Here is a 15,850-nt window from a genome sequence, read left to right on the forward strand (position 1 = left end):
TGGGCTGGCGGGACCAGTGTTGCTGTGGCAGGGCTGTTGGGGCCAGGAGCACTGGTGGCAGGACAGTGGTTTACTGTGAACCTGAAAGCCCCAGTTGTGGGACTGTGGGCTGCCGTGGCAGGGCTGCTCACCAGTGGGGAACCCCTCAGAAGGCAGACAAGGAGTGGAGCTGGCAGCAGAGGGGGGCAGAAACTTCTCTTGGACCAGCAAAATACCTCCTTTGGGACCACACAGGTCCCGAGGGTGCCGGACTAGGGAGGTCCAACCTGTAATTGCATTTTCTAACCCATAGAGTAACCTTTGCTAAAAAAATGTGTATAAATTTCTGGAAGATGTGACTTTGTATATTTATTTTTAACCTAGGAATATTTATACTTGCACAATTGTTTGTTTAATAAAGATTTAGTGTGTGGCTAGATTAGAGCACCCAAACCCACTACTGCTTTGAACTGGCTATCTTGATTGTACTATATTATTTGGAAAAACTAGTCCACCTGTTTAATGTCTGGTCACTTTTATGAAAAGAATTATTGGTAAATAAACCCACACAGCAAATATTGTCTATATAACTTTAGTACATTTGAATTTTTGGGTACATAGTTATACTGACCATAGCTGAATAATTTTTGACCCATTTTAGACAGCATGCCAGAAACATGCAACTGAGGACCTGGATAGCTAGCGCGCTGGTGGGTGCCATAAAGAGAAGCGAATGCTGCGTCACCACCAGACCTTTTTGCTTTTTTAAATATTGTTTCAAGACATGGTGCTTGGTGGCTAACCAGAGAAATGTAAAGTTTGCAAAGTTAGGTAATTGTTCCAACTTCTTGCATTGTATTTCTTCGTTCATATTAAAATGGCCGGATGGAAGAGATTTAAGTTAGCACGTAGGAACACAGCTGGAAAGATAAAGGTTTCTGACTTCGCAAGCTAAATAAGGAGGCTAATAGTAAACTAAGTGGAAGCTGGAAGCACCTGACTCAGAGTAGAAAAGTTGGGACTGTTCAGTGCAATAAATAAAAATGCTCAAGTTATATTTATAAGTATAGGTTTGAGCATCTCAAATTTTTCTTTTGTGCTGTCCTCTGACTATGCTTTTATTGCCATGGAGAGAGAAACATCCAAATACCAAACCTATCGGTTGGGGGGAGGGGGATTAAGGTATTAAAATATTTACCCAATGCTCATAAATTAGTTATTGGAAGATGGCATATTGGAGCATAACCAACCGAACGTAATTTGGGTGCCACTGGAAATAAATGACATTACTGTGATAGCTAACCACCATTGTAGATGAAATCACCAGCTCTTTTGCAACAAGTAGAAAAAGATACTATATTTTCAATGACTCTCTCTCTATTAGTAAAATAGATGGAGTTTTGAAACATATTCGCTAGCCCATTATGATTAACATGTTTTTGAATACCAGTTAGACACTCACGTAGAAAAAGTAACACTGGAGTTAAAAACACATTAATTAAGGCATGTTGGCAAGTATGTGTTAACATCACTTATTTACCTGACAGGGACTAACATTTTCTCCAATATTCAAGTGTTTCAGTATGACTATTTTTAGCAAGGCTGTGTAATTTGAAGCACAGAGTGCTTCATGTTCACTCTAAAACGGTTAATTATATGGAGTTTAGTTCTGCCTCTCGTGTGTGTATATGTGTGTGTGTGTCTGTCTTTGAAAAGCTACACAGCATGAGTACTTGAGATCTAATTTTGTGTTTAGCATAAATTTCCTCTTTGGAGTTGGGCATGTCACTTAAGGTGTGTCTACTCTGTAGTAAAACATGCACAGCTGGCCTGGGTCAGTTCACTTGGGCTATTGGGGCTTGAGTAGTTGAGCTTATAAAACTGCAATTTTGTACTCCCACAGCCTGAGCAATATGACCTGAGTCAACTGACCTGGTCCATACAGCAGTGTGTGTATGTGTGTTGTTGTTGTTGAGTAGACATAATCTTACTACCTCAGTTTTTTCCATCTGTAAAATGGAGGTAATGATGCTTACTTCAAAGGTATGTTGTAAGAATTAATTAATGTTTATAAAGTCCTTTGAAGATGAAAAGCAGGAGTTCTAAGTATTATTTAAAAGCCAAGCTTTCCAAAGCCCAGGTACATGTTCTGTGAACTGTCTTAATTATGCTTGTTCAGATTGCTCCAAACTGTCTCAGATATTTGCTTAGGAAGCTATTTTGAGGGATTCACTTTAATTGTACTGCAGTAAACTCTCTGAGAGTTTTTTTTTCCCTAGGCCCTGCAGCTGACCTTGTTGAAGGTGGTATATCTGACACTGCATCTCTGGGAAGAAAAATAAAGATTATGTACTCCTCACAGCAGATCAGATGCACAAATCAAAAACAGACAAGCGCACAGAATGACCTTAGAGAAAGTGATATCAAACACTTAATTCAGGAGCTAGACCTGTTCTACTTAATGTATGGAGATGGCTCCTAGAAAAGAATCATATTCCGTAGATTTGTTTTTAACACCTTTAGTTGGTTTGCCTTAACTTTCTTGAATATCTCCCATGTAAATATGCCCTGTGGATGCATCTTTACTTTAGAGTTAACTCCGGTGATGAAAACCCAGGCCGGAGCATGCTGGTTAGACTACACTGAGTGTGAGCCATACTTGAGTTACAAGGTCCACTCTGAAGGTGCACTCATTCATGAGCAGCGCTAGGACTTTGGGAATTTGGGGACGTATTCCCTGGTTCTTGATTAAAAACAACTAAGCGTCTTGTGGCGCCTTAAAGGCTAACAGGTTTATTAGGGCATAAGCTTTCATGGACTGCAGCTCGCATCACAAAGCCTTATACCCTAATAAACTTATTAGTCTTTAAGGTGCCACAGGTCTCCTCATTGTTTTTGCTGAAACAGACTTAACACGGCGATCTTTCTGAAAATGGTTCCTAATGCTTCAGTAATGTGAGCTGCTCTCGATTCTTTCCAGTGAATTGTGGGAGAACTTGTCTTTGTGTTGGGCACCTCTGAGGAATTGTGAGACGTCACTGGAGGACTACCAGCACTGAAGTGTGTGTCCTAACTGCAGAGTGACAAGTTACCAGCCTGAAAGTAAATACCATTCTGCCCCAGGATGGACCATACAATGACTGTAAAACGCCATTACACTCAGACCAGAGGATTCTCTCTGTATGAATGGGTGCTGGGTAGAGGCAACGCCCAAGCAAGAGCGTGAGTTAACTCTGCAGCAAAAATGCTCTTAAAGTTTTAGTTATTGCATAAGGGACACAGTCTCTCCTCAATCTCCGGGCACACCTTCCTGGATGTACTGCAGATAATGGGGGTAGATTAGCCCTGAAGAGCCAACCCATAGAACATAATTAAAATACTGTATAATTGGGAATTTTTACTGAAGCAGTCTCTCAATCTTTTCCCCTTAGATGTGCGAGATTTTACGTAGGCATTTTTTGGGTAGTCCCTTTCCAATGTTAATTGAAGGATAGCAAAAACTTAGGTTAAATACTTAATACTTGGATCTTGAGAGCTTTACCTCCATCAGATGTTGAACCTTGGTTACTGTGGTAGGCTATCCAAGTGGTTTAATGAATTACAGCGCTTGATGTTTGTAGGACACCTTGAGAATATTGCTTTTCAGATCGGTATAATCACATTTCTAGGAGGAAAGGGGTGTAGGCCCTAGCACTCAGACTTCCCCATCAGTAGATTAGAATTGCATCTTTGGAAGAAGTCATCCGTTGACTACAGGAATGTTGTGATGATTTTGCTAAGGCAATGAGGTGGGTGAGAGTCTTAGACAACGGGAAGAGCTTGTTTGTCTCAGGGGTGTGGGATGCCTGGTGACTCTTTAGGCTAGTGAGTCAGTTGCTTGACATTCCATTAGACATATATTTCCTGGCTAAGTTGTAAATAAATCCAGATTTGGAGGCTGAATCTCTGTAGTTATTTCTAAAAATAGAACTTTGAGAAAAGTTTCTAGAAATGTTTGAGATGGGAATCAAGTGAAGCAAATGCACTTCAAGAATTTTTAGAAACTTGAGTCGAGAGGAAAATAATTAAAATTTGTCACAGACAACATTGGTAGAGCCCTACAAATCTGAAGATACCCACTTTATATCCATGGGTATCCTCATCCACAGATATGTATGTGGATATCCAGAGATCATTTTTGCAAGTGGAAATGCGGATACAAATTTTGTATCTAGAATCCGACAAATTCGCAGATATCCGTTTTTATCCTTGGATTCACGCATCTGCAGATGTCAGTGTGGATATCTGTGGCTCATTTTTGCGGATACAGTTGTGAATGTGCATACAGATTTTGCATCTGCACAGGGTTCTAAATATTGGGGAGGACATGATACTTGGATGGGTTTCTCATTTTTTACTCTATACATTTAATGTGCTCTTACTGAACAATTATCTATTTAAAAGAAAAATGGAAATGTTACCATTACATTTGCATGAGATTTTTTTCCCTTTTCTCCTTAGTCTATGAGTAAATGTATTGCACCTGATTTTGTTGACAGTTCATAGAATAAAAAAGACAAGGGGGAATCTCACATATTGTTTCACGATGGAACAATCTTAAACCTTAAATTGGAGCACAGAAGTAACTGGCTTTACTTTTAGCATATATATAAGACTACTAACAGGTGAAGCCCATCGTTGACCAGGCAAAAAAATTAAATATATGTAATAGGGATGTAATAGTGTAGTCGAGTAACCGATAAGCAAAATCTTATAGATTAATACTATAGACTACATGCATTTCCCCCACCCCCGCCAGTAAATTTTTTTAGCAGGTTGGCCAGCAGCCTGGCTCAGTCCTGGCTTGTGATGGGTCTGGGACCTACCCCTGCTGTAGCTCTGTATTTAAAATGTATTAGGAACTGAGCGGGCAGGCAGCCCTGCTCATTTCCGGCTTGCACTGGGTCCGGGAGCTCAGACCCCCACTCTGCGTTGCTGCCTCTGATACAGAGGCAGCAGTGCGGTATGGCAGGAGGCTCCTCGGGTGTGAGGCTGGAGTGCACTGGCTGCCGGCCCCACCTCTGTGACTATAGAATAGTCTACTAACTGATAAGAATGGATGAGGTCACTCAACAAATCAATTAACCGATATTTAACATCCCTAATCAGTAATAGAAATTAAATATATGTAATAGAATTTTTTATTCATATATTACAAAAGGAAAATAAAAGAACATTTTTAAATTTATAGGATTTCAACTTCAAACATTATTCATTTTATCGAATAATTACCATACACAGTCAATTTGAATAAAAAACTCGTAAAGCTTCCATTACTCACTCTTTCTGTAACTAATGTGAATTATTTTGTGATTTGTAACAGAAAACATTTTCTTTGCACAGTTGAATAGGCGACTTGATTTTAATTTTGTTAGCAAATATGTTTTATGAACTCTAATCCTAATAGTCATGTCTTTTTTCTGATGAAAAACAAAAATAATTATTTAAATCAGTGTTTCTCAAAGTGATCCGTGGACTCGTGCTGAGAGAGCTGCTACTGGCGAAGGAGAGCCGCAGGAAGCAGCGGCCCTGGTTACACTGTTTCCTGCAGCTCCCCTTGTCTGCAAACGGTGAACTGCAGCCAGTGGGAGCCACGAGACTCCATGGCTGTGGAGTCGGTAAGTAAACAAACCAGAGCGGCCCGGTAGCAGCAGCATTCTCAGAGTGGGCCCGCGGACCACTTTGAGAAACACTGATTTAAACCTTTCACCTAGCATTTTTCTGGTGTAGAAAGTAGTGCAATCAGCTAATTTAAGGGGCAGGAGTGTTTATGCCAAATCTGTAGGTAATTGCAAAGTATGACTTCATTTTGCACAAACTCTTCAGATAATACTTAGCAGATAATACTTAGATAACACAATGATGATAATAAATCGATCATTTCAGCAGCCATCAAACAAAACACTCAACTCCTATACTGGGTTATTTGTGTCTGAGGATTTAAGAAAGCTGACGGGAGACTATTAGATTTTGTAATTCCATTTCTCACACCAATTTATGACAAATAGAAGGGGGTAAAGTGAATTTTTGATTGTCCTTGTTGCTCAGTTTTGGAAAGCATATATAGTGGAGGCAAGCAAAAAGACTAAGGTGGTGGGTTTTACAGTCTATTTTAAGACTGATTACTTTCACAGAAGCAAAATGCAGGACAATGTAGCACTTTAAAGACTAACAAGATGGTTTATTAGATGATGAGCTTTCGTGGGCCAGACCCACTTCCTCAGATCAAATAGTGGAAGAAAATTGTCACAACCATATATACCAAAGGATACAATTAAAAAAATGAACACACATGAAAAGGACAAATCACATTTCAGAACAGAAGAGGAGATGGGGGGAGGGGAGGTAAATTGTATTCTTTGGTATATATGGTTGTGACAATTTTCTTCCACTATTTGATCTGAGGAAGCGGGTCTGGCCCATGAAAGCTCATCACCTAATAAACCATCTTGTTAGTCTTTAAAGTGCTACATAGTCCTGTTTTTTGTTTCAGCTACACCAGACTAACACGGCTACATCTCTATGACTATATGTACAATATGTGACCTCATGCATACAATTGGAAAACTTCTTGTGTGCTTAATCCCCCAATTGCATGGAAATGATAAACCAGCCTCAATATTGCAAATATTTGTGCAGTTTTTTGCAGGGATGTAAAATCCAATTTAATTGGCTAACTGATTAAAGTGCGGGAGAGCAGCCCCTTTCCACAGTGGTCCCACCGCAGGGCTGAAGCAGCCCCCTGTCCACTCTTTCAGCACCCATAGGTTAACCTTAACCAGTAATCCTCACCCATTAAGGATGAGGCTTGCCAATTAACTGGTTAAACCTTCACATCCCTAGTTTTTTTGTAACCATTGTTGTAGACTTTCCTTCCTCTTTTTTCTCTTGGCTTTGAATCTTTATATTTTCTCTCTCCCTCCAAATATTACATTATACCAATTCTTGGTGTCTGGAAAGGATTGGATTGTGTGGTGACACAAAGATTTGTGGGTTGAAATAGGAGAATGGAGGGGATGTCTGTAATTTAGGGAATTGATTGTATTTAGCCACATTCGCATAAGTGCCATGTTTATCAGTGTGTTTTTTGTGCTGGGTTGGTAGGCAGGGGGAAGAAACCAAGATGGGATTGTATTTGGAGACTAAGGATGCATATTTGGGGTTAATGTGAGGCTTGGTAGATCTTTTATTTTTTAAAGTCTGCAATCTGAACCTTTCATTTAAAGAGAGACACCACACCAACATACCAGTCTACTGACTCAATCTGGTACTGCCAACATGTCTTACTGCATTTTCCTTTTTTTAAGGATGGTCTCTCATCTGGATGTTCCAACAGGCCTGAGCCTGTGTAACTTAGCTGATGATCTCACAATGTAAACTATATATGGCTGCAGTCCCCTTTTTTGGACTGCCTCCCATACACGCTCCATGTTTTATCTACACTTACACATCTCTTGTCCTGGAAGCCTCACCTCTGCTTTTGACTTATTCCGTGATTATGTAAAAACACACAGTTCATTGGCCTCTTTTATTGAATTTCTTGGCTTTTGTCTCTTCCCCTTCTCCCCCAACACAAAGATGAAGCTACAGTGTTGGGGTGCGACACTGAATAATTTTATATACCTTTTTTGTATACCAGCTAGCTTCTTTGCTTCTAAATCTGCCTGCCAAGATCCACTCCTCGTCACTTAAATTACTAACCATAGTTATTTACATCCCCCAGGGATCCATCTGTCGCATAGTCTATATAACTGGAGTATGCGTTCTACCTCAAGCACCAGATGAGTCACAGCAGTTACTGTTTTTCTGTATTAATCATTTATATTGGTAAAATGTTGGCCAAGGATGTAGACTAGGGTGGGTGAAGGGAAATTGAACCCTGCAAAGGGTGGATGGGTATTCTTCTCTCCCCCTCCCCAGCTTTTTTATTGGTTGTTGATGCTTTACAATGCAGAAAGAAGGCCCTGGTTTGGTTTACATTAGAAATATCAGATCTTGGCTTTCTTGTCCATACTGGAGAAATAGTGGGATGATTGATGGCATGCACCGAAAACCTGAGCGACTGAGAGGGGAAATCTTTGGTCATTGTTTACCACTTAACAACTGTTTTAATAGTCTCTTTCATTTTGGATCCATCACTGTGGCTCCTAACTATAGGTTAGCCCTCTCTATCCCAGCCCCCTTGGGACTTGACCAGTGCTAAACCAGAGAATTTGCTGAACCATGAGAGGTCAATGTTGTCTAGCAGCATTACCAACACTTCCACTGCTTACTGGCTCTTAGAAGACATTTAGGGGTTAATTAGAGCTAAATAACAGCACAGAACATGGAGAGACAAGATTGGTGCTGCAAACAAACTTCATGGGACCATGGGAAACTTGGCCACACCCATGATAAGTGAACATCTGGCTAACTAAAATCATGCTGGACCAAAGTGTGCCAGACTACAGAGTTTCAACCTGTGCCAGATTTTCCTGTCCACTTGAGCTCATACAGAAACAATTGCCAGAAGCTTTTTGGGTGGTTTTTCTGGCCACTCCCCCTCCTGGCTCCTACTACATTTAAACTGCAGAGCCTCAGCAGGAGAAGCAAGCAAGAAAATTCCATTAACTACTCAATTAGCTGATTAATCGTAATTTAACATCCCTAGTTTGTACCCATTTGGTTGGCTATAAATGAGGGTGGAGGGTGGAATTCTGTATGTAACAAACTTCTCCTCCTCACTCCCCCCACCCCATGAACAACAGTTCTTGTATTTGAGATGCTGTTCTCCTGCCTTGATGCTCTAGCTGAAACACAAATATTATGGAATTTATTTAGGAAGTGTTCTACATCAAAGCCACCTGTTTCCTGTTCCTACTCAGTGACTCTTAATTGCAATAGCAGTCAGCTGCTACTATAAATATGCCTGTTACCTGCTACAGTTCAAAACTATCTGCCAAGTTTGCTTATCCTCAGGAACCTACGACGGTGCTTCCCGAGATCATTAGTGGGGTGAGGAAATGCGGTAGTTCTGGGACTCCAGAGTGACCCACATTAACAGACTCCTGTTGCTCTTCATGCTCAAGGGATTGTTCTGGCACAAGTGCTCGGTCCTCTTTACAGTCTTTACAGTTCCCCAACTCACCCACATCCTCTGAACTTGAGATTGCTCAGCACAGAAGAGCACAGGGTTTAGCTTCTCTCCCCAATTTTGTATCCTGATCCTCTCAGACAAGATACTCGTGTACCTAAATGGCCTCTTTGACTAGAAGACTTGGATGTTCCCACTTTTCCTCTTGGCTTACATTTGGGGTGGTCTCATATTTTCCATTTGCTGTTTACAGGTTCCCATCCATCCGTAGTTCTTCACTCTCGGAGAAAGTTCTTGCTGCCTTTTTGGAGAATTTCCTCCCTCCTCCTAGACCCAGCTATTTGCTTTCATCATTGCACAGGAAATCAGATTCCTCATCTTTCTTTTTTGCGCCTAATGCTGAGAGAAAGCAAGCCAAACATAAAAAGCACAAACCCAGTATCCCCTCTTGCAAAACCAATGGAGCTCCTGCAGGCCTCCATCCAGAGACTGTGAGCCTCACAACACTCTGATTCAGATGAAGCAGGCAACTTCTGCAGTAATAATGATGGGATACTTTGGTCAAGTTGATCCAATCCATCTTGGCCATCACAGAACCAGCCACGTTTCTCCTGAATTCAGACAAAAACAATAAAATGTGTAGAGTCTTCCTGTACCTCATTACAATGGCATAAGTTTTTTGGTACCAAAGATGAATTCTTCCTTTCTGCACTGAACCGAGGGCTGCTCCCAATATAGGAAGTTTGTTTCCGGTGGAGCAGATGTCCTTATGAATTGGATTAAAATGAAAGCTCTTGCATTGGCTTTGGATACTCCTCCATGGGTTTGAGAGCTTGTGTGCTATGCATGCTTACTGCGTGCATAATTCTTTCATAAGCTTGTAACCTTATAAGGTTAATTCAGATCCATTCATCTCACGGATTTGTTGAGTTGTGGTTATGTTGTGCCCAAATACAGTTTCATGGTAATTCTATCTATTTTAGTCTCCAGAATGTTATTTAAAAATGGCTTTTCTATATATGCCCCATGTGCTATCCCTCTCCTTGTCCTGATGAAGGTCCAAATAAAATCTTCCTAATGGGCCTTCAGATAGCAAGAATAATAATAGTTACAGTTGTTTTGGGATTCCCAAATGGAATGGAATTTCCAACAGATCAAGTAGGAGAAGCTATCTGTTCCAGAATCTCATCATCAGCTTGCTTGAGTTAAAAGTTGTCAGGAAACTTTATTCATTATTATTTATTTATTGCTCCACAAGCTAATACCAAGCAAGAAAAACATAAAAATGGCTGTTGAGAGTCAGACCAGTTGTCTGTCTAATCTAGTATACTATCGATTGATAGTGGCCAATGCCAAGCACTTCAGAAGGAATAAACAGAACAGGACAATTATCAAGTAATCCATTCCCTGTTGTCCAGATCCAGCTTCTAGTAGTGAGAGGCTATGGACACCCAGAGCATTGGGTTGTATCATTGGCCATCTTGGCTAATAGCCATTGATAGATCTATCATCTATGAATTGATATACAGTAAACTTCCGGTAATCCGGAATCTTTAGGACCCAGGGGATGCTAGATTATCGGATATGCCAGACTATCGGAAGGGGGGGCTATGAGGGGTCTGCGGTGGGGTGGAGGGGATGCCACTCCAGACCCCTCATAGCCCCCCCTTCCAATAGCCCAGTTCTGCCCCAGACGTCCCCGATTCAGCCGCTGCTGGTCAGTTTCAGCAGCGGCTGAATAGGGGATGCCTGCAGCAGAGAAGCTGGGGTGATGTCGGGTTGGTCCGGTAGCGCTGCTCTTGGAGATGCCTGGGACAGAGCAGCTGGGGTGCTGCTGGGTTGGTCCCACAGCCCCGAGGGGCAGCGCTATGGGACCAACCCGGCAGCACTCAGCTGCTCTGCTCCCGGCTTCCCCGATTCAGCTGCTGGTCAGTTTCAGCAGCGGCTGAATCGAGGAGGCCGGGTGCAGAGCAGCTCCAGTTGTCCGGCTGCCTAGAGTACTTCCGGGTTCCCAATGGTGCCGGACCATCAGGAGTGCCGGACCAATGGAGTTTTATTGTAATTCTTTTTTGAACCCAGCTCAAAGGAAAAACTTTTAGCAGTTACTTCCAAACTAGGATCTTGGGTAGGGACAACAGCAAAAATAGTCAACAGCAAAATAGCTGACACTTGACTGTGAGAAACCAAAATTACAGAAAGGAAACTAATTTTACTTTGAGGCAAGTCACCTTTAATGCCAAAAGTTGGAGAGTGACAAATATTTAAATATTTTAGTTTTATGAATCTCAGATTATTTTTAATAAGTCATAATTTGATTTTAAAGAAGAAAATTGTAGTGGTGCTACATCAGTTAGGGCTTTGAAGATCAAGTCATGGTCTTGTAAATGTTCAAATTTTATTTTAAGGGCTCTTTTTTTTATTTTAAGAGGATTCCCATTTAGTTGAATTTAAGCAACTGATTAGTAATCTTCATTTTCAGTAACTTGCTTCTTTCCCTTCCCTTGTTCAGATTTAGCTGCAAAAAGACCTAATTACACAGCTGGCAATTTATCATATGCTTGGTACATAATGGTACGAAGTTCTGTAATTCCCCACTCATCAAACTCTTTAAAAACATATTTTCATTTCACTCTATCATGTGCATGTTTCTCTTTCTTAATACTGTACTTTGGATTTGTAGGAACAAGCATGTGACCTTTCATGATTGTTCTATTACACTGCAGAGTGGTGAAATAGGGAAAATACAAGGGAAAAAAAGACAATTTATTTAGAATGTTTTACATTAAAATTTAGCCTAAGAAACGTTCCAAGGATCAGCCATGCCTTAGCAGTGTACAGTCTCATCTTTTTGTGGTGCCTAGAATAGCAAACAACCAAATACTGTATAATGGTTTTACTTTCTCCCCATTCTCCATTGTCACCCCCAACCTATTTCCTTATTAGAGAGAGGCACATTTTTAAGCCAAAAATGCATTTTTCAGGTTCTGAATCTATTTGCTTAAGCGGGGGAATAGTTTGAGTAAGCGGGGAAAACACTGAGAGGGTGAAAACGTTTCAATTTGACTTCTTACTTTGAAATAACATTTCAATTTTGAGTTTGGCCAGTTTAAAAAAAACACACACAAAAGGTGAAAAACACCTCAAAAAGCCAAAATCAAAACTAAGCAAAGCAAAAAAAAAAAAAAACCCTTTGAAAAATATATTTGATTTGGATGAAATCTTTTGGTCAACTGAAAAAAAAAATTAAAAACTGAAAAAAATATTAGGTCAGCTCAAAACATTTCAGATGTTTCAAAAGCAAATTTTTACAAATCTTTCTGATTCAGTGAAAAAAACTGTTGGTTAAACTCAAACTAGATTTTTTTTTTAAATTTCCTTATGTGGCTCCTGAACTACAAAATCTGTTTGCTCAGCTCTACTCCTCTGTTAATCTTTGGGAAGTGGGAGAGAATTTATTTGTAGTGGCTTTAAAATGTCATCATTTTGATTCTGCTAAGGTGCTTTTTTAATGTCTTGATTTTGACTAGTTTGTATTTTTCCAACTGGCTCAGCAGTAATACCAATAGATGAGAATACTTGAAACAGGAAGTAATTTGAATTCCGAGGAATTGTTTAACAAATATGAGTCAGTTCTATAATTTGCAGTTCTGTTATTCTTGTAAACACCTTCCTTTATCTAGATAAAAATATGAGGGAAAAAGGTATTCACAACTAGTGCTGCACTGATTCTTAACTTTTCTGTGCCTTACTCCTTCCCCTGAATTCCTACAAGTTCTTTTAAATCTTTTTTTTTTCCCTCCCCTTCACAGTGGTAGTCGCTCTTCTAAAACCTTTAAACCAAAGAAAAACATTCCGGAGGGGTCTCACCAGTATGAGCTGTTAAAACATGCAGAAGCCACACTCGGGAGCGGTAATCTCCGGATGGCCGTTATGCTGCCAGAGGGTGAAGATTTAAATGAATGGGTCGCAGTTAATAGTAAGTTGACTGTCCTTTTTTTATACAGCAGATGGGCAGTGATATGGGCTGATAATGGATAAGGACAACTGCATAGCTGTCTCTTGGACAGTGTGTGGTTCTTAATGCGCTGTCAGTTTGTGTGTTGTATTGTAATCAAAAGACCAGAACCATGGTGCCATTTACAATTCACAGCAGCTAGTGACTCAAGCTAAAAACCCCTTCGCTCCATGTGGTGAAAGTACGGGTTTTTCCAAAACAAATTGCCTCTCTGTGGTGAAAATGTAAGTGAGATTTTACAAAACAGATGAACAGTGACAGGGAAACACCAACACTGTTTTTAGCAAATGGCTGAGTATCATCATGGGGTGTTTTACTCCTTCAGATTCCAGCTAGGGCTGATTCTCATCTGTACATGCTTCTCTACACAACCCTTCCTTGGATGAATGCTACTCATGGCTAGGGATGTTAAATTTTGATTAATTAACTAATCAATTAGTCGATAAGAACTTCCGTGTTCCGCCATTGAAATGCACAAGAGCCCCAGCGGGGGTTCTTGTACATTTCAAAGCGGAAGTGCCCTCATGGAGCCTGGGGTCAGCCAGGGAGTCAGGGTTGTCTGCCGCTGGGCTCCTGCCCCCTCCCATGGAGCTGGAGCTGTGGGGCACCGGGGGTGGGGAGACGGTCTTTTAAGTCATCTTCCTCCAGCACCCCTTTCACTTCTCCTCCCTGCTGCCTCTTTGTGATAGAGACAGCAAGGGGGGGAAGTGACTAGTTGACTAATGTGTTGACTATCAGATGAGCTCTTGCTTATCCGATAGTCAACTAGTTGAGTAGTCACATCCCTACTCAGGGCCAAGTCTAAATCAGATGGGAATATTATAATATATATGTATAGAATGCCCTCTACCTGCCCTCACCAAATCCTGAGATTTTTCTTTACATTTCCAGGGCTAATCCCTTTTGGTCCAGGCCTGATGTTCCTCACCCTGTCAGTCTGCCTCCTTTCCACATTTTTGCTGTTTAGACAGTAAGGCTGTGCTGCCCGGCTTGATTTTCTAGTTGCCGCATATCTGCACAGTGCTATGACATGAGTTTCCATCACTACAAGGGAATATTTAAATCAGCACAAATGGGTGCTTTTACAAAATTTAACATGAACAGATTTTTTTAAACCGTTTAAAAAGGAAGCGAATTTTGGTGATTTCATATACCAGTTATACCACTCTTGCTTTCAGGGGTTCTCCAGTTTGCCACCATTAAGACCCACTAAAGTGGCCTATAAAGGACCCACAATGGGCGTGTTCCCTTTTTAGGCTATGTAAAGAAGACTTAATATTGCATGCCCTTCATAGTAGAAGTGTATGTTCTTCTAATGCAGCAGGCACAGTTGTGCCCCAGTCTTCTGTGCAGAGTAAAGCGGTGTGCCTTAATCGGAGGGAGCAGAAAGGGCACTGTTCCAAAACTACTGGGCACAGAACAGTAACGGAGAAAAATGAAACCTAGGTATTGCCGTGCCAGATCAGACTGGTGATGTGTCTCGTCTGATGTCCTGTCTCATGACAATGGCCAGTACTTGGTATTTCAGTCCCAGTGAAAAATGGTAGGCGCTCTGTTGGGTAGCAATGGAGTTATCTGCCCAGGTACATTTCTTTCTTACCCAGGGTAGTGGATGTGGTGGTTGGCTGATGCACAAAAGTTAATGTATCACTGAATGTATTTGTGGATGTTCTTATTATCCATGGAAACGCCTAACTTCTTTCTGAATCTTGCCAGACCGTGATCTCTTAGATGTTTTGTGGCAATGGCTTACATATGTGTATTTTTAAAACGGTTTATCTGTTTTACAAAATAGTTTTATTATGGGAACTTTCAATGAAGTGGGAAGAAAATTTTTAAATTTTTAGGTTTAAAGGTCCTACATGTGCAATAAATATGGGAGCTTCAGCACTCCCTTATGAGAAGCCTGGCATTCTCCTTTTTTTGAAAGAAGAAAGAAATTGAAGTACAAAATTTTAAATATCTTCCCCCAAGGACACAGGAAAGATCTGGAAATAAAGCATACAACCCTTCGTTCTTTGCTTGTTTTAATCACTGGATAACTTACTCTTCCAGAACTGGAGAGACCGCTTTAAACTCTCCCTTTCCCCCTAAAACCCCCTTACAATCTTCATCTCTGTAACCAAAAAGAGGAAATGAAAAGGCTAAGGCAGTGCTTTACATCTCTCAGAAAGGGGTGACCTCGGTTGGGCTTGTTTGTCATGCACTCATGAATTTGGAGTTTGGAAGATATGCTTCACACCCTTTTGAAACTCAGAATGTGGGCTTCAAAGCAATAGCAGTCATCCTGTCAAAGCCTGTGTGGTTTTGAACATGTCTGCATTTAAGTAGACATTCGGGTTGGAGGGGGTAGGGTTGGGAGTGAGGATTAGAAACCTAATTAACAGCTCTTTTAGTCTGAAAAGTTCAAAATTGGTTGTAATATGCAAAATCTACTTGCAGTTCTTTTGCTATTAAAGGTTCCCATTAAGATTTTCATAATTTAGGTGGTGTTTTTTTCAATACATGTTAAAAACCCTTCCCCTCCCCAAAGGTTGTCTTGCCATTTGTTGCTATTGCTTCTCCAAAGAATGTGTATTAAACACGATCCACCAGTCCTGAGCTGATTTGCTCCTTGGTGATTGTGCTCGCAAAGTGCAGTTTATGCTTGTTTACTATATCAACTGAAAGTGGGATGAACGAAAATAACTGCCAGGAATTTGCAAGGCATGCTCTGCACATAGTCTGTGAAGTAAGTAACTTTC

At 40.8% G+C, this 15,850-nt stretch overlaps 1 protein-coding gene across 2 annotated transcripts in view; it reads left to right on the forward strand.

Annotated features, from left to right (window-relative positions):
- The window catches only part of MOB1B (MOB kinase activator 1B), a 70,739-nt gene that overhangs the window by 29,414 nt on the left and 25,475 nt on the right, over positions 1-15,850 (forward strand). The window contains exons 1-2 of one of the 2 annotated variants that reach the window (XM_006137033.5): positions 2,725-3,201; positions 12,901-13,067. In XM_006137033.5, the coding sequence (XP_006137095.1) occupies positions 3,104-3,201; positions 12,901-13,067 (265 nt within the window). In that variant the 5' untranslated portion in view covers positions 2,725-3,103. Of the gene's footprint in view, positions 1-2,724; positions 3,202-12,900; positions 13,068-15,850 lie in introns of those variants that run through there. The other variant, XM_075929429.2, reaches the window with a different exon arrangement.

The sequence above is a fragment of the Pelodiscus sinensis genome, chromosome 4, assembly GCF_052426305.1.
Source record: "Pelodiscus sinensis isolate ZL-2025 chromosome 4, ASM5242630v1, whole genome shotgun sequence".
Lineage (NCBI taxonomy): Eukaryota > Metazoa > Chordata > Testudines > Trionychidae > Pelodiscus > Pelodiscus sinensis.